The 24455-nt window shown below is 36.7% G+C and overlaps 2 protein-coding genes across 5 annotated transcripts in view; one reads left to right on the top strand and one right to left on the bottom strand.

Annotated features, from left to right (window-relative positions):
- LOC132706999 (UDP-N-acetylglucosamine--peptide N-acetylglucosaminyltransferase 110 kDa subunit) overlaps window positions 1-16385 on the top strand; it is a 68587-nt gene extending 52202 nt beyond the window's left edge. For all 3 annotated transcript variants that reach the window (XM_060678608.1, XM_060678609.1, XM_060678610.1), the window contains 7 exons: window positions 4014-4293; window positions 4629-4987; window positions 5053-5235; window positions 6150-6393; window positions 7958-8517; window positions 11934-12316; window positions 15802-16385. In XM_060678608.1, the coding sequence (XP_060534591.1) occupies window positions 4014-4293; window positions 4629-4987; window positions 5053-5235; window positions 6150-6393; window positions 7958-8517; window positions 11934-12316; window positions 15802-15973 (2181 nt within the window). In that variant the 3' untranslated portion in view covers window positions 15974-16385. The remainder of the gene's footprint in view (window positions 1-4013; window positions 4294-4628; window positions 4988-5052; window positions 5236-6149; window positions 6394-7957; window positions 8518-11933; window positions 12317-15801) is intronic.
- Window positions 16386-17706: 1321 nt separating this feature from the next.
- LOC132707293 (titin homolog) lies at window positions 17707-24306 on the bottom strand. Of its 2 annotated transcripts, XM_060679084.1 has the most exons (4): window positions 24083-24306; window positions 23690-24022; window positions 19170-20567; window positions 17707-18932 (listed from the first exon to the last, which is right to left on the bottom strand). In XM_060679084.1, the coding sequence occupies exons 1-4, from the start codon at window positions 24271-24273 to the stop codon at window positions 17801-17803; spliced, it is 3054 nt and encodes a 1017-aa protein (XP_060535067.1). In that variant the 5' UTR covers window positions 24274-24306; the 3' UTR covers window positions 17707-17800. The 2 variants fall into 2 exon arrangements, with proteins under 2 accessions (XP_060535067.1, XP_060535068.1); XM_060679085.1 differs by lacking the exon at window positions 24083-24306 and having other exon boundaries at window positions 23839-23985.
- Between the last annotated feature and the right edge of the window lie 149 nt (window positions 24307-24455).

Here is a 24455-nt window from a genome sequence, read left to right as displayed (position 1 = left end):
AATTCTTGCATGTAATCAATTCTTCTACCAACGAAAAATCCGAGAGTCTATAGAAATCTATAAACAACCTAACAATCCGAGACGGTGTTTATACCCCTTATTAGCGCCCCCCTCAAACAATATATAACCAGATAAATTCTGTTCATAGATATAAGAAAGTGACTAACTGTACGAATTAAGGAAAGACCCGGGCAAGTTGTAAGAATAAAATATGGCCGAACAGGTCCGTACTTTGCTTAGAATTTAATTATTTGGGGTTTTGTTAGGAAAGATACTAAACAATATTTATTTATTTATGTATGTATTTATGTTTAAATCTAAAATAAAATTACAAATTATTTTTTATTACCTACTTAAATTATTTAGAATTATTCACATAATATATCAGTATCACTATCGCTATCATCGTCTGTTCTAATTATTATTTGTTCTATATTATTTGCAATATGGATATACGATTGTTCAGGTTTTTCTATATGTTTAACAGAGTTTGCCCAACATTGTGGAGGGATGTTAAAAACTTCGGTTTCTATAAGTTTGAGGACATTGAAATTAACATAGGGAAAACATTGTTACGACGAATGGCAGATTTCAGTTGATACCAAACATGTTCAATACAGTGGTATCTTCGTGAAAGTAAATGTCGTTATTATACATGTAGTTTTGGATTGTTGCTTTTGTGTCACATGAGAAAGGGGTTTTAGTCAACTGTCTACTGTGATAACTTGTCCATTGTCCATTACAATTGCGCTATTAGGGGGAATGTTTGAAACTAGTTTGTTTTTAAACCAACTTTCAAATAAATCAGCGGTGGTATCTTCATGGTAATCCAGAGAAGAATCTTTAATATTTTTCGCAGACAGAGAAAGTCCATTTGGAATCCAGCCAACTTTAGAGCCAGCATGCAAAATATTTATTCTTTTACCTCTTTTTGATGGCGCGTTTGAGTCAGCCAACCCATTTCCAGGGTATCATAAGTGTCGAATCAGGTTTCATCCAAGTAAATAATTTGCCTTTGTTGTTCTCTGTAAATCCTAATTTTTTCTAGATATTCCAGTCGCCATTTCCGAATTCTAAAAGATTCCATTAAAACTTGCCTTTTGTCAATTTTTTAAAATCTAAAACCCATATGTCGAATACACTTCTACAGTTCTGCCACATTTAACACCAGTTTCATCTTTTTCAAGTCTCCTAATTAAGATATCTAATGTAGGCACGCTTTGTTCTTTGTATAACTGGTATAACTCGTATAACTGGTAAATTTTACGCCGTATTAGATCTTGATCACTTTCATCTACGTTCGAGAAAATGTCAGCATCGCTTTTTTTTTCCTCTCTGAAATGGGATTATTCACAATTTTCCATACAGTTGATGTTAGAATTTTCGTCAATGTGGACGTTTCTCTTAAATATGCTTGCTTGCCGGCACCACGTTCAATGAGAGTCAAGTAAACGTTATTTATAACTTCCTTAGTCTCAATAAAATAGTGTTTTCTATATTTGGGTGGGAGCATCTCCTGAGATACACTAGACTCTTACATATTTTGCATAATTCGCACAGGATTCAACACACGCTGTATTACACACGAAAGAAGAATGATTACTAATAAACTTAAAGTAAGTAGTATACCAAACCAAAGAATATTAAACACAGGTAAGTATAAAATTAGTTTCTATTACCGACCACAATTTTACCTGCAAAGCAATTGGTCACTTTCTTATATCTATGAACAGACCATACAGATTAAAATAGCCAGTTTCAGTCAGTCTGAAGAAGCCAACAGGATGATTGCGAAACGTCAGCAATTTCAACTCAGCAAAAACCGACGCATCAGGAATCCAGAAGTTTTGTAGAAAGTTTTTTTATGTTTCTTAGCTCTCATTCATAGGCAACCGAATACAAGTTCCATCCTAGTTGCAATTTATAATATTGCATTCGAGTTGACACGTCACCACCATATTTAAATAATTACCTAATTTAAATTACTTTAGCTTCACTGCTTGTTTGAGATAAGCCGGTAGCGCTTCTAGCATTTTATGCAACTGGCAATACGTTTGTCAGTTTAATAAGCAATCGAAAGGCCGGGTTTGTTTTGGCAGGCAAAACCGCTAATAGATTTTCGATATCCGACAAACACGGCCCGGATCGGTTAATTGAACATTTAATTCCAAACAACACTTAACTACCCGAAATCTATTTTTGATCATCGGTAAATAGGTGCCGTCGCGTTGTTTTTCGGCCGCTTTGGCCAAAAAACGCCGGCGGGCAACGTTTTGCCCGCGCCTGATTGATCACATCCATCTCCATCTCGTTACATTAACGTTTCGACGTTGGCAGTCAATAGGCGCGCGGCAGCTTGTAGGACGCGATATAAAACCTTCCCGAATCGTGTCATTAATATTTTACCCCGGCGTAGTTTGATGAATGACAGGAAATTAGTGACCGAACAAGCACGAATGGACTCGGAACAATTTTTGCAATCTTTGAAGGTCGCATCGCTCAATGTTAACACTGTAAGAAGGGTCACTCTCAGCCCGTCTCGCTGCCCGCACTCTTCACTGGCACACTTATTGGCACTCAGTATCGACGCGACAATCAAGTATATCAGTCGGTGGTATAATTGTTAAAAAAATGTAAAGTAACGTAACATTTATTTCAGCAATTAGATAATACATTCAGAAAGATGTCAAATGCACAATGAATTTAAGAATTTTCTGCGTGCATTTGTTCAGTCTAATGCAACTTAACTTTCTCGTTATGGGTAAGTTCGTATTAACATTTAAATGTGAATATTAAAATTAAATTAAATTACATTATTATTAATCGTTGGATCAGTGTTAAAGCTATAAGTTGTGTAGATGGTTGCAAACAGTGAACATGAACTCGGCAGTGAACTGGCTTGCCTTACTTTTCTAAGGCCAATATACTTACTTGAGAAAGTTACTCGTTGCTCAGATATTCATTCAGTTGATGCTCTCTGTCACCACACATATTTAGCACAATTTAAACTCTGCTTTAACTACAACTTAACAACAATATGTAAACAAAAGCTTAGGTAACACATTTCCCTTCTACTTATTATCTTTCTATTTAGAAATTATCTGTCTTATTTCATAACACGGTTTTGTTTAGTGATAGAATGATGTCACTTTCTTGCCGATAATATTTACCTGTCGATATCGCAAACATGGACAGCGCCATCTATGGCCAAACCCAGAACCGGGAAAGACCCGATTTATTAATTCATTACGAGGAAACATTTCTGGATGGTAGTAATTTTTCACTAGATTCCTCTATAGTAGTGGTTTGAAACAGGTTTTTTACTTTGTACTAAACTGTTTGGTGAGTTCAAATAGAATGGAAGCAGAAAACGACTTGAGTAAAAATAGAACGATTGCGGGCTACTTTGGAGAGTAAAATAAAAATAGTAAAAAAGAAAATTAATGACAAAAAGTAGGAGTTCCTTTAGGACACATTTTGAGAAATTACAGAAATCTGAAAATCAAAAAAAAAACATCTGGGTGAAAAAGGAAGATAGGTGAACACTTGATGTTTTTTTTAACATATAATAGTACTGTTTTATATTTATTTTACTAAATGTATATATAATAAAGACTGTTATTATTATTCCAATGCACGAAATAGGTGTTTAGCTAACTATAATAGTTGTTTGGATCTTGTACAGCCTAAGGAATATTCGCATTTTTTCTTTTCTTTAACCCCATTATTAGTCTCTAACATTTTGAAAGTCACATAATGAAAGGTTCTTCTGACATTCGCCCTTGCTTAATTTATACGTCCAAGTGGCCCGCATTCATTCTACACCAGGTGAGAACGTTTAGGTGATCCCTCTTAGAGAGGCCACAACATTGCAAAAAATTGGAATTGAGATTTACAACTAACTGTCTCGAATTCCTTTTTTTTCTAACCGCAGCAATGAGAAAACTGAGAGTGGCCCTTCTATTCTTCTGCGTATGCGCGACACAATATCGATAATTCTACCCTCGGTTTAGGTTTCGGAAGCTGAGGATTGCTACAACACGGCGTTGCGACTATGCCCGAGCCACGCGGATTCCCTCAACAACTTGGCGAACATCAAACGGGAGCAGGGCTTTATCGAGGAAGCGACCAGGCTGTATCTGAAAGCTCTGGAGGTGTTCCCGGAATTCGCGGCCGCCCACAGCAATCTGGCGTCTGTATTGCAGCAACAGGGCAAATTGAACGAAGCCCTGATGCATTACAAAGAGGCGATCAGGATCCAGCCGACGTTCGCCGACGCTTACTCGAATATGGGTGAGTATAATCATCAAACCTCTAAACTAAGTGAATGCAGGGTGTTATTGAATTGACATCGTAAAATTTAATCAGTCTACATGGACCTGACCTGGATAACAAATTAATGCATTGTGAGCGAGTACTTATAAACTTTGGAGCACCGGCTCTGCTTGTGGTTTTAAGTCCATTTACAGTCCTCAGTTATTCCGTGCATGTCAGGCAGAAATCGTGTTCTTCACTTAACCATATCTATTTTTTCACTTTTCCATGTTTCGTAACACTATGGAATGTTGTGTTACTTGTCTAGTTAACTAGTACTATTCCGCCTGCAAATAAGGGTACCCTTTCGGCAGGTAACACGTTAAAGGAGATGCAGGACGTCTCCGGCGCGTTGCAGTGTTATACACGCGCCATTCAAATCAATCCGGCGTTCGCCGACGCGCACAGCAACCTCGCCAGCATCCACAAGGATTCAGGCAACATCCCAGAAGCGATCCAATCGTACCGGACCGCATTGAAATTGAAACCGGACTTTCCGGACGCCTACTGCAACCTGGCGCATTGTCTGCAAATCGTGTGCGATTGGACCGACTACGACGCGCGCATGAAGAAGCTGGTCAACATCGTCGCCGATCAGCTGGAGAAGAACCGGTTGCCGTCGGTGCACCCCCACCACTCTATGCTGTACCCTTTGTCTCACGAGTTTAGGAAGGTGAGTTTGACGGTGGCGGGCGTGTCGACGCGTTCTCGATTACTGTATGGATTGCGTTTTCGTAGGCGATCGCCGCCAGACACGCGAACCTTTGCTTGGAGAAGGTGAACGTGCTCCACAAGCCTCCATACCGGTTCTCCGCCGAGCTGAAGGGACGATTGCGGATCGGCTACGTGAGCAGCGACTTCGGCAACCATCCGACTTCGCATTTGATGCAGTCGGTACCCGGTCTGCACGACAGGCTTAAGGTAAGCCATTGCCTTCATTTCAAATTATATCTATCATGAACTTTTTGGTTAGTATGCATATCCAACGATTATGAAGAGAATGACGATAAAATTCGCTGGATGGTGACTCTTGGTCGATGGTGTTTAACATCTTTATTGGTGGTTCTTGTTACCTGTAACTAACAGTATATATTGCCTGTTTGTCTGAATTGATAGATTGATGAAGGCCTCTTTAATTGCTCTCTGACCATAGCATTGTACTTTATTCATGTGATCTTTAATGCGAGTTTCCATAGGTCTACAGTCTATTAAATATGCAGTTTTTGGTGTCTTTCTAATCACACGGTTTTGTTTTTTCTTTTAGCGGGTGATTCTTTGGAGCTTTCGTGAAAACCCTCTGACATGGGATGCTTGTTGCTCAGCTGCTTTTTTTCATTTTCTTCTTTTGGATGAAATGTTTCGGGACCTTTCTTGATGTATTTTAATTTTCTCTTTCAATATTCACTACCATTCCCGGGTAAAGGTAAAAAAAGTCCGATTTTTATTAAATTAATATAGGTGTTTACAAAAAAAAACACTTATGTATTATAAAATAATAGTAAGACAATTAAAACAACTGATAATAATAACGTTAAAGTTTCTAGCGAAATAAATGAAAAAAATGTGCTTATCGGTTCAAATTCCTTGGTCATGACGTCATTGCTCGTATCGAGATTTTCCCGCCAGCTATCGGATAAACGTTTTCATGTGACTATTATCTTTCAATAATCAAATCATTTTCTTTCGATAGAATTTAGTAATTTACAATATTCAGATTCATTGGGAAGTTGTATGAACATCTATGTTTAATTCCGCCACTCTTATTAATTGTTTTTGTAATTGGACATATACATAAACCGAATAAAAGCATACCATTATCTCATATTCTCCCCTAGGTTGAGGTTTTTTGTTACGCGTTGAGTCAAGACGACGGCACGACATTTAGGAGCAAAATATCGCGCGAATGCGAGCACTTTATCGATTTGTCTTCCGAGTCCTGCAACGGCAAGGCGGCCGACAGGATCTATTCGGACAACATCCACATTTTGGTGAACATGAACGGCTACACCAAGGGCGCCCGCAACGAGATATTCGCCCTCAGGCCGGCCCCCGTGCAAGTGATGTGGCTCGGTTACCCCGGTAAGTGTTATCACTCGGTTTCACTGACAGGTATACTTCGTAAACAAAATAATTTTATAAGCATCCAAACACTGATTCTAAAAGTTTAACTCAATATCCCAAATTTTGTTCTTTTTTAGGTATATTTAACTATTATTTATGTACTCGCATTAAAACAATAGTTGCTGGGTCGCACTAGCACAGATTCAAGAAATTTCTTTTTTTTTCTATAATTAATTAATATTAAACCTTCCATCTTTTTTCTCGAAAGTAGAAACCTTTTTTTTTTCAATTGTGGCGCCCGCTAGCAACTTTAATCCACCCCTGTTAAACTAATCAAGCTAAAGATATTTTTAGAATTTTTTGTCAAATACATTGGTAGTTTTTTCAGCGGAGTTCCTACGATTGTGCAATTGACCGGTCAAATTTGTTTTTGTGTCAATTGACCAGTTATTGAGCGAAATAATTTAAAAAATACATTGAAATTTATATTGTGCGTTACCTGGCCGTCACGAATGAAATGGAGTCGATATTATGATTGGGATTGCATATCGCAAACGCATAATAATTTATTATAAAATACATATTATTATCAAATAATTCGAAAATCGAATTTTCCGTCGTGTGGTCGTTATAAATTAACCTTGCATATAATATAACATACAGGTTATTTTTGTATTTTACGTAAGCGCTGAAAGGCCACCAAAAATAAAATATATTTTGGTTTAATAGGAGAAATTGTTTAGGAATAATTCAGTCAAGTCAAAGGTTCTGGAGAATAACTCAGAATTCCTGACATAGTCTCTCGTAAAAGGAAAACGCTAACTGAAATATCAGATATACAGGATGAGTCATAAAGTATGGTCAGTCTCTAAACCGAATTTACTAGACTCGAAACTGACTCAACATGCCTTAACCAATTATTCAGAGATACAGATCGTGCAAAGTTTTAATTTTGTTCTGAATTTTCTCATTAGTTCAGAAAGTTTTTATAGTATAATGATAAAATTTGGCAGTTAGGCTGCGCCTATAAGGGCCGCTGCCTTCTTCATATTATTTTGCAAAATCGATTCGAGTTTTGGTTGAAAATCTGAAAAAATGTTCAATTTTTCATAGAAAAGGTACCCTATTTAGGCTGTCTAGTTCTTTCGGTTTTTGACTTATTTGCATTTAAAAAGTTCAAGGTATTTTTTCTGATTTTTTTTTATAAAGGTACGGGGAGCAATAATAAATGAATGTTTAACAATAACAATTTCAGTCATAGTAATAAAAAAACTTGAAAATTGTATAATATTTTGGTGTTTAGTAGCTCCAGTTTAAAGATTACGAATTCTTTATGAATCACCCTGTATATCTGATTTTTCCATTGGCACTGCCTCGTGCGGGAGATATGTCGGAAATTCTTCTCTTCCAGAAGTTCTAACTACTTTTTCTGACTATTCCTAAAAAAATTGCCTTATTAAACTAAAACCTATATTTTATTTTGGGTAGCCTTTCAGCCCTTTTGTGGAATTCCGTTGCCAGCAAAAATTTTGGTGAACTCCTTCGCCTGCGATGGATTTAATTTGCTTTTTCCAATTCTTAGGCACGAGCGGCGCGAGCTTCATGGACTACTTGATCACGGACGCGGTCACCTCCCCAGTAGAACTGGCCAGCCAGTACAGCGAAAAACTGGCTTACATGCCGTATACTTATTTCGTCGGCGACCACAAGCAGATGTTCCCGCACTTGAAGGAACGTCTCATCGTGTCCGACCGTAGCGGTAACGGTTTGGCGGATAACGTCGCCATCATAAACGCGACCGATCTGTCGCCGCTCGTGGAAAACACCGACGTCAAAGAAATCAAAGAGGTGGTGAAGGCGGCGAAGCCGGTCGAGATCAGTTTGAAGGTGGCCGAACTGCCGACCACTACGCCGATCGAAAACATGATCGCCTCTGGGCAAGTACAGACCTCGTTGAACGGCGTTCTGGTCCAGAACGGGCTGGCTACCACGCAGACCAACAACAAGGCCGCGACCGGCGAAGAAGTGCCCCAAAATATCGTCATTACCACGAGGCAGCAGTACGGTTTGCCTGACGATGCGGTGGTGTACTGCAACTTCAATCAGCTGTACAAGATTGATCCGACTACCCTGCAAATGTGGGTAAGTTACATTTCGTCATGGAAATGATTACCGTTACGCCATAGAGGAAGGCGTTTTATTTATTATTTGCCAAGCCATGCCACGAGCATAATATGGTTGTTGCAGCTTTTGCTATGTACCATGTTCATCTTCAAGCGTGTCTTTTAACCCCAACATACCTAAGCTTACCATGCAGGGTGTCTTATCAGCAAGCAAAGCACTCAAAAACATAATTACCGCCGGTCCTGATGGCGTACAAAGTTTTATCGTGAGAGACTGTTCCCACGCACTGTGTGCTCCATGGCTGGTGACCTAAGTGCTTGGATGCCCGCGGGGGGCGCCCCCCTTTAATACCAATACTGTGTGCTCCTTTGTCACATTTTTAACCCGATACTTGAAACAGGTGCTGATCCAGAACCTTGTAAAATTGTCAAAGTTTATCCTATTCTCAAAAATGGTGACCTTTCTGTAGTTGAGAACTCTTGCGATCTTGTGCAATTTTTCTTAAATATTCGAGATTATATTACATAAATTTATTTTTGCTCTAATTAGGAATAAATGCAAAAACATGGTTTTTATGCGAAAAGATCATTTATCACCAACTTATGCTCCCTGTTTTTGTATCTCTGTGACTTCTTGAACAGGCAAGGTCAAGTGTACGTTATATATACTGACTTCCACAAACAGTTTGACCAGATGGATTATGACTTACTGATTGAAAAAGCATCTCAAAAATTTTGTTTCTCCGATTCGCTGATTACAGTATCGAGGACCTATCTGCTGTGCCTCAAGGTTCCAATCTTGGACCACTTCTGTTCAATAGAGGATCAAATATCCTTTATCATCTGCTACAAGCTTGGCTATGCGGATGACCTAAAACTATATGAATGCATTGAAATGGACACGGACTGCATGACTCTCCAGGACAACATCAATATTGTCAGTCAGTCAGTTAACAACAGCAAGTGTAATGTGGTTTCTTATATATAATCTTTAATTACAATATGGATAGTACTATCCTGACTATACTTGCCACTGTGAAGGATCTGGGAATATTATTTGACCAGACGTTCTCTTTTGTACCTTGCATTACTAAAACGGTTTCCAGTTCAATGCAAATTTTAGGATTCATAATAAGAAATTGCAGGTATTTTTGTGACTCAGCTACTGTTAAATTGTTTTTAACTGGTATGTTAGGTCCAAGCTTGACTATGGCTCGCTGCTATGGTCACCATATAACTGCCGCACTCAGTCCATTGAGAGTGTGCAGAGAAGGTTACTGACATCAGCAAGTGTAAAAAACACCTAAATTGTTTACAATATGGATGATACTGTCCTGACTAGGCTTGCCACTGTGAAGAATCTGGGGATTTTAATTGACCAGTCGTTCTCTTTTGTACCTCACATTACTGAAATTGGTTCCAGTGCAATGCAAATTTTAGGATTCGTAATAAGAAATTGTAGGCATTGTTGAAGTTCAGCTAGTGTTAAATTGTTATTTAACTGTTACGTTAGTTCCAAGCTTGACTATGGCTCGCTGATATGGTTACCAATTTATAACTGCCACACTCAGTCTATTGAGAGTGTGCAGAGAAGGTTACAAAAGTATCTGATGTTCAGGAAGGACGGTTCCTATCCTGAGAGGGAAGTTGATCTTGATCTTCTGCTAAGAAGGTTCGCTATACTGCCTCTGAGCTTGCGCAGAGACTTGCAGTCTGTTTCATTTCTCTATAAGTTAGTTCATTATGGAGTCGATTGTCCGTTTCTTCTGGAACAATTACGCTTTCATGTGCCGCTGCTGGAAGGGAGACATCAATCAACTTTCTTACCGCAGTTACCCAGGCATTTTCAAAACCGTATTTACAATATGTGTGCCACCTTCAACAAACTATCATTGCACTGCGATTTATATTGTGATGGTCTCCAGGTCTCCAGTCTCGATTGGCGTCGGGTTATCCGTACCGATAAGTCTTATGCTTTGCTTTTTCCTTCTTTCCTTTTTTTTTAGTTATAAGATTAGTAGATTTAAGATTAGTTTTTACATCCCCTGGTACATGTATAGGATGATTTATATTTAGTATTTCCTTTAATTGGGTCATGTTACCTGTTGGAAATAAAGTATTATTATTTCAAAATGAACGAAATAGGACCCGGTACTGAGCCTTGAGGCACCTCACACGACACGCGTCTATACTGAAAGCGAAAAGAAAATTTCTTATTTCTTGCTGACAACGCTTGAAAAGTAAATCCCAACAAAAAAACACAATGAAATTAAAAAAAAAACATATGTCACAAAACAAGTATAATGAACTTGAACAAAATTTTAATTTGAAAAATATTGCTTATGAAAGTATATTTTTTATTCTGTATTTCAGCGGTATTTTCCTTTATAATTTTGTTTTAATATTTCGAAACAAATTTGGCTAATATCCATCCAATATTTTTGTTTCTTTTTTAACTATATTCCCATATGATGGATGGGACGGTGCTAAGAGTTCCTTAAAATATCATCTAATATTGGGCAAAACCCTCGTATTTTGTTTAATACACTTTTTATTTCTAAATTCAATTTTATATGCCCCTCTTTGGTGACTCGGTAAGTATTGAATTGATTCTGTTCGAGAAATTTCTTATGTATTGTTTATTTTTAAAATACCAAAATTTGGCCAATATTTTTCATACATTGCAAGGGGTTAATTTATAATTTAGAGTTTATTTAATGATATGAAATCAGGCATTTATTATTGTAAAATCTTTTTCATTTGCAGTTTATAATTCTTTCCGAATATCTGTCATATAGAAGAGTATAGTGCCATCTGAGAAACTCATTTCAACAATGGGTATTAGTTCCAACAAGTCATTTATATCTACACTAAAAACAATCTGGACGGCATCCATAAAAAATAATTTGTCGAGTCAAATAGTTTCCTTTGTTTTCAATTGATTTCAATTGGATTACAGTCAAAATCGGCTTTTTCGCCAGTTATTGTAGCGCAATCAATCTTAAAACCGTAGATATCAACTTAACAACTTTCTCTCTTGGCCTGATAGTAGGATCTTCTTCTCGATTCCAGATTGTAATCAAAGTCTGCTTTTCCTAATCATATTGTAACTAAAACGGCATCAAAATTGCAGATAGCCTAAAACTTTGGTTTCTATTCCACTCCACCATCTGAAACCATTAATCTCATGTCGATTTCTGTTTGTCAAACTACTTTTAAGAAGTTCCACAACTTTTCGTCTCAATCCATACTTTTCAGTTTTGGCAAGAGAATTTGGTATGAAACGCTAGAGAGGGCAACAAAAATGCACGACTCTTGTCAAATATCGTATTTTCTAAGATTTTTCTTCCCCTAAAACCGCATTGAGCTTCTGATAAGATATTAAATTTTCATTTATACCATTCTCCTCAAACCTTCTGTCTCGTTTTGTTCCAGGTTAATATTTTGAAAGCGGTTCCCAACTCGGTACTGTGGCTGCTGCGTTTCCCTGCAGTCGGCGAGCCGAACCTCTTGAACACGGCCCAACAGTTGGGGCTGCCGCCGGGCCGTATTCTCTTCAGCAACGTTGCCGCTAAAGAAGAGCACGTCAGACGCGGTCAGCTGGCTGACGTGTGCCTCGATACGCCCCTGTGCAACGGTCACACGACCAGCATGGACGTATTGTGGACGGGCACGCCGGTCGTCACATTGCCCAGCGAGACGCTGGCCTCCAGGGTGGCCGCTAGTCAGCTGAACACCCTCGGCTGTCCCGAGTTAATCGCGAGATCGCGACAGGAGTACCAAGAGATCGCCATCCAGCTCGGAACGGACAAGGAGTAGTAAGTTCTCGTTGTATTACAGTTAGTGTTGGGGCTGGTCAATTGACCACTTCTTAATTGACCCCTTCTAAATTGACCGGCAACAGACCACCTCTTGATTGACCGTCGATTGACCACTTCTTAATTGACCAACAATTGACTACTTCTTAATTAACCGGTCAATTGACCACTTCTTAATTGACTGGTCAAATTCGATCAAAATATTTTAAATAACTGTTGTAGAGTTATCTATCATACTTTAATAATAATATGAATTTTATAATAAATTATTATGCGTTTGTGATGTAGAATTTATCTATAACCCTCTTCAAGGAATACCCGAATACGATAAAATAAAAATATCCACTCCATTTAGTTCTCAGAACGACGCGATGGCGGAGTAATGCACAATATAAATAAATAAATATGAATTTCATTGCATTTTTAAAACTATTTCGGTCAATTGACACAAAAAAAATTGACCGGTCAATTCCACAACCCTAATTACAGTACAATTTCACAAATCCGGATGACCGGAACTACTTATTTTTTGATTAAAAATTGATCGCCCAACCGAAAATGCTGGAGATTATTTTCGAGTATCTTAAATGGCAACCAGAGGGCGTAATTGTTATCTTCGCTTCCATATGAGGAAGTCGTAATTTACACAATATTTAAACAATTTTAAACATATTTTAATGATAGCAAAAGATTTAACCAAATCGTTAGGCATTAGGCGTTGTGGAATTGACCTGTCAAATTTTTTTGTCGAAATAATTTTTAAAATAGAATGAAAAATAAATTCGAACACGAAAAAAATGTTTGATTCTCAAGAGATTTTCATTCTAATTAACAATTTTAGATATATTCATTAATTCCATTTTTCGAGATTGTGGGTAATTCATAAAAGCAAGAAAAAAAAAGGTCATAAATGTAGTTTTCAGTGCAATAATTCTGAAATCTGTTGAAGTAAGTAAGATATAGATAAATATTTATTTCATTTTGTTGTTTGTAATACTAATCATGTTGAATTTATTTGTAAACTTAAATTTGAGGGCCGTCAATTAATGTTCTACATCGGGGCGCCAAAATCCTGCAAACTCGGTTTCTACAAAACAAAAATTTCAAATGTTAACCATAGGTAAAGTACTGTTTTAAAGCTTAGAAAAATCAAATCTTTTTTGTTTAATACCTTTTCATTGGATTTTATAATTTATATAAAAAAATATTAGAGAATCAGAAAATTGTGTTAAAATCGCAATTTTGCCACTGGTGTAGAATTTGGGGAAGGTCAAACTGCCACTTAACCCTGTCGTACGTCTCTGGTGGTAGTAGCCAGAAGAAATCTTTATTTAACATAAATTTATAGGATGTGCAGTACTTACACTTACGGACAATTGTGACAATACTAAGTCGAATAATTTTTAAAGTACTAACCACCTTTTTAAAAAAAAAACACACACACCCTGTACAGGTTATTCCAAATTCAAGGGAGACTATTGGGATCTCGGAAACCGTAAGAGATGCGAATTCGGTTGTGTTAAAAAAAATAAGTTGTTGATGGGCACATAAAATCGAAATGTCATCTTATAGCAGACAAAAAGTTGTAATGAGAAAGTGTGCTGTCTTTTCAAAAATGTTTTATATTAAGGTCAGGAAAAAATTCAAAAGAAATTGCTGATTTTCGGTTTTTCAGGGTATTTAAATTACGAATCAAAATGCGCAACTATCCCTCTATTTCACCGGCTATGTATCTCTTCCGGTTTGCCAGTTCCGTTCGAATTTGGGACATTCTGTTCATCAGTCCACATTTTGATTTGGGGTAAATTGTATTATTCTACGCTCGCGAATCTACAGTTGAAATAATTACAATTATTAATATTGATCAATTAAAATTAAAAAAAAAAAAAATTAATCGCAACCAAAAAAACGCCAAGAAACGAGAGAAATGAAGAAAGGAGGTTGATAGAGAATGCACCAATTTAGAGAAGTTTGCAAGTATCTACGATAGCAAACAATATTTTAATAGAATATCAATAAAAATCTGTGATGTAACGAATCCATAACAAGAAACAAGAAGTCTTTGAAGTATTCACAATCAATTGTGGTTACCTTATAATAAAACGTTAACCCACATTATAAAAAAAAATAAAAAAAAATGCTTTTTTGCTCTGAAATTATTTTGTTGCACTTAAGAATACATTACATGTGTCAAAAAAAATAAATAAAAACTCGAAACATACAAAAAAATACTGGGGCGTAAACGAACCACGGGGAAAAAACATTAAATAATGTTTTGGGGCACATAAGATGTAACATATAATTTATACATAAATATACAAAAGAAAGTTCAAATTCGACAGAAAACAACTAAAGGTAGATTGTTTTCCAAATAGAACCCGATTTGATACAAAAAAAAAACGCATAATGTTTTATGGTGCGTGAGCTCACCACTGGTAACACCCGGTTTCATTTTTGTTGATATTTTACAAAGTATGAAGTATGTAAATGCACATTACACTTATTACAAACGTAAATTGTGTGGCTCTGGCAGATTCTACATCTCCTTCGGGCTTTATTAGCATGAACAATCATGAGGTGACCTTGATTATCATAATGCACTTAATCTATGGCAGGTGCAAGATTTTTTTGTAATTTTTAATTGTTTTATCAGTTTTTATAAGTCGCAAAGCAATGTAAGATTTAAAATCAAATCAATCACTTCATCATCAAAAAACATACAAAATATTTCAAGCGGAGTTTTTCCAGAAAGCCTATTTTTTAGTTCCCCACATGATCTAAATTAATCGGATATAGGTGTGTGAGTGTACTCAATCTGACCTTTCTTCCATTTGACAGTAGAAGCAAGCATGTCGTTTGCAGAAAGCATACGTCTTCTTTTGAATTCCAGGTTTTATCATCTAATGAGTCCCATTCAGGTTCAGTAGTTGATGAATTACAATACTGTTGAAGGACAGCTGTATCATTCGGTGTATGTAACTCGAAAGTGCCAACTATATCAGTTGGTTCCCCAAACTCTTGTAGATTTATGTTATCATTCGTATCTTCTTCGTCAGTCAAGGTATTCACGTCGGGTGGAATATAGACCGCGTCAATATGTTCTGTAAATATTTTTTCACATTATTTTTAGCATAAATTTACGTAAATCCAAATAATACTTACGGCTTTCATTGTTATTGTCCTCACGATCTCCTCCATAGCCGCCTCTAATTCCTTTTGAGTAAAATACTGTAATGTTCACTGCACGAGGCACAAACTAAGACTAAAGAACACGCTAATTGTTGGATGTTTATTTTTTGTAAAGTTTTGTTTCACAGAAAAAACCGGTGTTGTGTTCACGCACCAGTTATATATATTTTCAAAAAATGAAGCATAATCAATATAGTATTTCCAATGTATGTTTTATGCATGTTATCTACAAATCCAAAAAAAATTTTTGGTAAAATGCGGCCTTATCCATCGTAAACACTCGATAATTGTTGCAGTTTGAAGGCGATGCGGCACAAAGTGTGGACAGCGAGGTCGACGTCACCCTTGTTCGATTGCAGAGAGTACGCTCAAGGGTTGGAGTTGCTCTACATGAAAATGTGGGACAGGTTCCAGAACGGACTGAAGCCCGACCACATAACGGACACGACGGTCCAGAAATGGCCGTGAGGATATGTAAATTTGAATATAACCATATTACCGTGATAGCGAGGGACGACGGGCGTCGACTTTAGAACGCAAAAAGCAATTAACTATTTGACGTTTATATTTGCAGCCGCGGCAGAATCTTGACGATTTCTGTCAAAGTTGCGGTTCTAAAGCCGATAGGCCCGTCGCCATTTTATCGGATTATTTTGATTGGAGCAAAGTTATTGAATGACACGTTGTTTTTTTTTTTCGGATTACCGACGGGGGTATGCGAAATATTAGTTTCAACGCGGAGGAATTTTGTATATGGCGTTTTTAGCTTCTAAGGTTAGTTTTAGGCGCGCTAGAGTGGACGATGACACATTGTCATTGTGACGATGTATTATTTATATATTCCAGTGAGAGTAAAGTATTCAGGTATTTATTTCCTCAATGGTGTGGTTTTTATTCTCGACCTTCCTATCTGAGAATTAGCGGATATACTGCCGGTTTGAGATCCTTTATTTGTGGACGACGATGGAGTAGATTTTTAACAGGGTATGTTAGAAATCACTTGAAAAAAGTGCAGTCAATTGAGTGGAATTTTACCTTCAAAATTTTTCATTTAACTGATGTTAAAGTCGCTGGCGACTGGGTTTCCATTAAGTTTTATCTCATTGCTTTCATGTGTCAGGCTTCCTCCGCTTTATTATTAATTTTTACGTTAGTTGCACTACTTTGATCAGACAAAGTGAGAAACTTCAATTCCCTTGAAATGATACCTATAAACAACACAGTTTGGTGAAATCATTCTATGCTAAACATATAAGCAAAACAACGCACTATACCAAAACCACACGTGACGCTAGAGCCGCATGGATGGATCTTCGAAATCGCCAATTAACGGGTAAGTATATTTTATGTTAAGTATATATTCACTATCTTTCTTTCTATATTTTATTAGCGACCTTTATAAATGTTAAAATATCCTAATTGGGAAAAGGGTCATTTGGAAAACAGGTATTGGATCGCAGAAATCAGTTAGAACAAGTCAGCCTAACTTGCAAATACACAGCTTGTAAAATCCTAAATTCCATTATAAAAAAGATATGGAAATGTACTTATGGGTTTATGAAGCAGAAAATTCAAAACTTCACACTGACACGCTTAAAAAGATTTATAGAAAAATGAAAAAAGTATTTAATTAAAAAACATCACGAGAGTGTTTAAAACCAGAAGCAACAATTTTGGGATGTCCATTTCTCAACCAAAAATGTATACATTAGAGTTACAAAGCACGTCAAACTAAAGCGCTGTTACAACTTCCTACATATATATGTCACCCTGAACAGGAAGAAATACGAAACGAAAAACCCTTAAGAGCGATCAGAGATTCCTAATTCCGAGAAAACGTATTATTCACTACATAAACTTTATATTCTAAGCCGGGATTTTAGAATTTTTACTATTTACAACTCTTCTGATTCTTCATGCGTCGGTAATTGATTGAGCTTAACTAAAAGTCAACAGTTTCAGTTAACCTCTGAAGAAGCCAATAGGATGTTTGGCAGGTTGGATTTATAAACAAGTATTACAGTAGCCTGTGGAAGTTTGTTTAAAAAAATTAGGCGGTTAGTTTCGGTTTTGATCGTAGGTAATATCTCCGAAAACATCCGATTACGTCCAAACCCGTGTGTAATATCCAGGAAATTACTGAAGTGACTTGCCGCCATAGAAAATGAAGCCAAAGTCGTAAATTAGGTACTTTAAAGAAGCGAGTAAAAACGTGTAATCTGTCGCTCTAAAATACGTCATTTATTTAAAACAAAATTACATAATAGACTGCACACAAAAATATTCAGCCGAAACTTAACTATGCCGTATTGTTGCTCTTTCGAAGTCTGAATCTGGCTCCAACTTTATATTTTCCACGGATAAGCTCTGCGAAAAACTCTTCCTCCTTTTCTTAATCGGTTCCGCCCCATGTTCCAGTTCGCCCATTTTCAAACCCACCGAAGAATTTTGAAACAACGCGTTCAAATCTAACTCTTCGAGGGAATCCTGATCTTTCGACTGTAATTTCTTTCCTTCTAATTCCGAGCTGGCTGGTTCCCCTTTTACCTTTTTAATTTTCGTTTTGGCGCTGCCCCTTTCGCTTTCCCGATCTTCGTCTGACGTTTTTGGCGCTAAAACGTCACCAGCCACAGAATGCCTACGCTTTCTTTTACCGCCTTTTATCATACTCATTCTCAACGTCTCCAAAATTTCATTTACCGCAGACTCCTTGTCTTCAGATTCTTTTAATGAATTTTTTAGTACCTCTTCAATTGCTTCACTTATGCTATCTGGAACCTTTATTGAAGAACGTTTCGATTTTTCTGGGCTTTGGTCAGATCTATTTTTATCGGGATCTCCCAGTTGCTGGGTCTCACCCCTTCGTCGCTTTTCTTTTGGCGTTTTTTCGACCGCTTCCCATTCCTCTGCAGAAGTTTCTCCAGCTGTCATTGACTCTTTCTTTATATAATTTTCCCACTTTTCGCTACTATTTCTTTTTCTTTTCGTCGTATCGTGCGCCTGCGTAGCTGTCAGTGTTGTGCCATCGGGAAAGTTGTTATTTAAGACACCATCCTCGAGAGATTTGCTCTTCTGCTTCTTTTTATGACTTTTTGTCGGTGTTTCCAAACCCATCTCCGTTGTTGATGTTTCCAAATCAATTTCCTTTACTTTAAGCGCGTTGATTTCATTAAATTCGTCGTTCGTGATTTTACATGCCTGTGTACTGCTCTTCATTTTTTTCAAATCTGTCAACTCATCCGATTTGTTCAGCCTAGTCCCAGATTTGTTCTTTTTGTTGCTTTTCTCTTCTCTCTGGGCCACAGACGATATTTTTCCACCTACGCTCTCTTCGAAGTTCTCATCAGGTTTCCTTTCTTGACTCCAACTAGGTAATTCTGCCTCAATATTATTCGCGGATATTCGATCTACTTTCTTCTTGGGAGACCTTTAAAAGAAGACAATGGTTATAAAATTGTTTTAGAAAAAGAGAATAAAGAAGATACAAGAGAAGAAATGCTCACTCCTATCTATACATAAGGACAACAAACAAGTGATCAAGGATTTTCTAAATAGGGAGGAAAAGATTAAAAAAAACATTTTAATTGAGGTAAAAGTGTGTTAGAATCTCTTGCTCCGTTTCCCTGTTGTCCCAAATAATAAAACAAATTATTAAAATATTCACCGGAGACTCGACTCTTTCTTCTTGGTCGTCCTCTCCAAGTCTGAATCCCGTTCCAGCTTTACATTCCCCACGGGAGAATTTTCAAACAACACGTTCAAATCTAACTCTTCAAAGGGTACCTCTTCTTTCCTTTGCAACTTCCCCTCGCCTGTTGTGCTTGTTCCATCTTCATCTGACGTTTTGAGTGTTAAAACGTCACCCGCCACAGAATTCCTTCGCTTCCTTTTAGCGCCTATTATCATACTCATTTTCAACGTTTCCAAAATATCACTCACCGTGGCTTCCTTCTCTTCGGATTGTTTCAATGAATTCTTCACAACCTCTTCTATTACTTCACTTACACTATCTGGAACGCTGATGGAAGAGAGTTTTGATTCTTTGGGACTTCGGTTAGTTCTACTTTTACTGGGATCTTCTAGCTGGGGTCCACCATTAGACGCATTTGGATCATTAATTTTGTCTTCACTATATGACACGTCGGTCGTTGATTTTCTTCGCTTTTGTTTTGGCGATTTTTCTCCGGCTCTTATTAACTCGCTCTGTATGTTAACATCCAACTTTTTTGTTGTCCCACTGGTATCATCTGCAAAGTTATTTAAAACACAATGCTCGAGTGATTTGTTCTGCCTCCTCTTAGGCCTCTTCGTCGGCGTTTCCAAGACCATCTTCTCCATAGATACCTCACCCATGTTCTCTTCTACGGCGTCTGTAACAAAACCTGTCATTGCAATATTTTGATTTTGTATTTTACTCTGTTTTCGTGAATTGACTTCTCTTTCACTATCATCGGCTGACGTTTTACCCGCAGCAATCTGAACGCTATCATACAGTAATTTTGATACTTTTTTCTTTTTTGGTTTATTTTCATTGAAATCGATCTCCGAATTATCATCGCTTATTTTCTTAGAACTTGTGAATTCTTCCTTTTGTGGAATATTGTAGTTAAATATTCTGCTGATTATATCCGAGTTTAATTTATCGAGTTCGTCGACATGTTTTTCCTTTTTCTTTTTCCCCTCACGCTGCGTTATCTCTCCTGCATCATCTGTAATCATATTTTGTAGGGAAGCTCCGGCGGTCACACCATCGTCAGCTAATTTTCTCAGCTTTTTCTTTTTCCGACCCTCTGTTGTTGCTGTTTCTGAATTAATTTCCTTCACATTAAGCTCGTTAGCTGCGTTAAACATGTTTAATGACTGTTCCAATTCATCGGAGTTGTTCAGCAAAGCCTCGGATTTTTTCTTTTTCTTCTTTTTTCCTTCTCTCTGGGAAAGTGATGATATCTCTCCAGCTACGTCTTCTTTGAAGCTATTATCAGGTATGCTTTCTTGACCCCAGCTTGGTTTTTCTGCATCAACATTATTAGAGGATATTTGATTTTGCTTCTTCTTCAGGGACCTGTAAAAGAAGACAATTGCTATAAATATATAAAAAAAGATAGGTAAAATTTGATTAATGAATTTAAGACTCTTTTATTAAAAGCACTAAGAAGCAGTCAAAATGAAACTTCTACACTAATAATTTCAATTTCATTGAGTAGATAGTACCAAAATTAATATTATTATTTCATTTGGCATAATAAAGGCAGATACAGATGTGCATGAACAAAAAAAAACAATTTAATAAAAAAATAAATCATACCCGAAACATCGGACTTCAAAATGAAATTCATACACCGAGTCATATACCATATTTTTTATTTAAATGATTTTTTAATACTTCATAATAAGTTCTTTACTCCTTAGGATGGAACTGACTTGTTTTTCGCAAAAACTGGGGTCGATATTAGCCCATTCTTTAGATCGCCGATGTTAGAAATATTGCTAATGACTTGTTCCAGATGGTCGCAAAGATTTTAAATAACATTGATATCAGTCAATTAAGGTGGTAAAAAGCAAAGTTTTTGGAATTTCTAACTTTGCGGCACTTTTACATACAGGTACATTTCCTTGTTCATAATTCCCTCATTAAAATGCAACATACACTCTCATACCAGCACGGAACCCCCACCTCCAAAACCAAACCTAACTGAATTGCGAATGTCAGTATAATAAATTCCACGACATAATGGGTAAAATAACTAACCACTTACACGATGGAAAAAAAAAATTAAGTAAAAATAAAATATTTAACAACAACAAATAACTGTTTTGAATCTGAAAGGCCATCTTCAATCTTAAGGGCATTTTATCATAGAAAATAATTTACACGACAAAATAACAAAATTGAAACGGCAATTGAGAGTTATATAGTACCTCCAACTAAAATAACTCATGCGTGTAGTAAAGGGAATATAAAAATGCTTTTATTAACTTCCCCACAGCAACTCCTTCGGCATTGCTATCCTCATGACACTTGCATTGCTGAATTTGAAACTAGAAATTTTAGACCCAACCATCTTCATTTTGAGGCTGTCGTCTACCTTGCCAACCTTTTTAACTCGGTTCTTAAGAATATTAGACCAGTCCCAGAGAATTGGAGGACTCAATTAGTAGTTCCTTTCATTAAACCAGGTAGAAATCCAGAGATGCTATCTTCCTACCGCCTGATTAACCTTTCCTCCTGTATTTGTAAAATTCTGTGTTCAATAGGAGAATGGAATGGGAGTTGGAACACTTTATGTTATTTTCTAATTCTAAAACCGGATTCCGCCAGGGTAAACGGACTTATAATAATCCTGCCATGTTGAGCACCAAAATTCTGAGCAATCTTAGTAGTAATATTCCCTGTAAATTGGTGATTTTGAATATAGCTTCTAGTTATGATAATTTTAACAATGACTATCTCTATGTAGCTATGAATAGTATGGGAATTCCACAAGATGTTGTGGATACAATAAAAAGGTTACCATCGGAGAGGAAGCTTGTGGTTAGGGATGCTTGCACTTCTTTTTAAGTTGGTCCTCCAAGGGAGTACCAGAAAGCTCTCCTCTCGCGCCTCGTCTTTTTAATATTTATGTTTATTGTATCTCTGAGTGTATTCCTGCAGAAGTTACATTACTTCTGTTTGCCGATGATATTGCTCTTGTTGAGGCAGATCGAGCCTTGCCTCATTTGAGTTTAGTTCTCAAGCAAACATTAGAAAATGTGGCAAAATTCCTGCACGGTCTGGATTTATCCATTAGTCCTTCTAAGTCGGCCGAGGTAATTATTCCTAAAAGGATAATTAGGGTTATACCTCCATATATATCTGTTAATGCGAAAAATATCCAGTGGAAAAATTATACCACCTATTTGGAGGTAGCTGATATCTAGAGCTTCAGCTGGGATGAATATTATGAGGTATTTAGCAAGGACTTGGTGGGGGGCGCATTCGTCTACTCTTCTAACTTTCTATAAAGCCTTTGTTATCTCATCTAGATCATGGATCTATGATTATGAGCAACTGTTCATATTCGGTTATTGCTAAACTAAATAGAGTCCAATATCAGAGACTTAGAATTGCCCTTGGGTTTATGAAATCGACCCCTATTTTTAGATTTTTTTAGAGTTGTTAAAAATGATCTATGGAGTTCTTGGTCTCTAAGATGAAGAAGAATGGGATCTTAGAGAGGTAGGATTTATATCAGTTTCCATAAGGACCCTCCGGCTAAACTTAGGTTACATGGGTTGCATCTCACAAGAAAAGAAAATACTTTGGGTAGATTAAGAAGCAACTACTGTGGTTACCCGGCCTATCTATACAGGATTAATGTGAAAGCATCTAACCTGTGTAAATGCGGAGAAGCAGGAGACCTTAATCACACTCTCAATCCCTTTTTAAGGACCTGAATAATTCTCATGTTCCCCCTCCTACTTCTTTGGTACCTGTCATATTTTCTATGAATAATTTGGAACCCATTCTTAAGGAAATATGTAACTTTCTTACTGCATGCGCTTATATGCTTGTAAACAAACTTGGTGTACATAAATTTTAGACTGCTTAGTGACATTTGAGAATAGTCATTACTGTGCATGAAGGGAAGTGTACTTGACCCATTTTTAATTTACTTGGACTCTTAGAAAAAACCCTCGTCTATGACGAAAACGGTATAAAAGGATCTGAAATTATCTCTTCTATTCTTCTCTTCTACTGGCTTCTTTCAAAACCATTTTGTTTAAATTATACAAATTTTTCGAAAATCCTAGTGAAAAGGCAATTTAATATAAAAAACTCATTTTAGCTTTGTCACCACATCACCACATTTTCAAACTACTTTTTTATGTATTTAAATTACAATAACCAGGCAAAATAACTGTGCATACCTTTTTTATCAACAATTTTGTAATTTTATTCATTTATGGGCATGAGTATCTTTCATCTTTCCTTCTTATGCCAAATAATATATTAAAATAAATTTTTGTTCTACATACTTCATAAACTTATTTATAATCATTTTGACTCACTGCAAATAATGTGAGAACTCATCTTTTAAGTGACAGCAACATCATGTAAATATTAGTCAATATAGCAAATCTGTTAAATTTTTCATAGAATCTTGCTACTCTTTAATGGCGATTTTATAAAACTACTATACTAACAATAATTTTCCCTTGATATACAGCATTCTAGTTTCCTGGTCGACAAAGGTTATTTCAAAACATACTTGATCACCCGGATTTGCATCTGAACCTTGCCAGTTTTGGTCCGAGTTCATATTTGTTAATGAAACATTAAATGTATTGTATACCAGACAGCCGACATGATGTTTGGTGCTCCTCGTCACAATACCCTTTAAAATCATCCCTACTTCGGGTCGAAATATATAACAATCAGCGTTTACGTCAATATGTACAAAACAATTGTCCAGTCCGATCACTCCCAATCTGGACGCAGATTTGACATTCTTAAAACCCAGCAAAATTCCATCGAAACTAAAACAGAGAAGCGATCTATTTTTTATGTCATTTGTAAACAGTTGTAAGTCAATTTACCTTTTATCATATTTAGCTATTTTCCTACCCAGTTCGTCAGCTATGGAACTTTTAAAACTACCTAGTTGAGCTGGATGTAAGGCAATGTGGTACTGGCAATTATCCAAAAAGACTCCTGAATTGTCAGTTTCAACAAGAGATTGTAGGTAATCTTCATCGAATTTTATCGAAAACCCACTCGCTTTACCCATATTTTGTGAGTAAGAGATATGAAATCAATAAAATCAAACGAGTAAATGTTAGGTAAAGGTCAGAAATCTTCTTCCTTTAACATGGAAAGCCTATATCCTCGGAATAAACGGTTCATTGGGTAAACATTCATAGCATTTAATTGGGGCATGGTAGAACGTTAATGCGAAAAATATCCTGTGGA

Source organism: Cylas formicarius, unplaced genomic scaffold, assembly GCF_029955315.1.
Source record: "Cylas formicarius isolate icCylForm1 unplaced genomic scaffold, icCylForm1.1 PGA_scaffold_9__14_contigs__length_23061073, whole genome shotgun sequence".
NCBI lineage: Eukaryota > Metazoa > Arthropoda > Insecta > Coleoptera > Brentidae > Cylas > Cylas formicarius.
The sequence above is the reverse complement of the archived record's forward strand: the minus strand, read 5'-3'. Positions and strand labels throughout refer to the sequence as shown.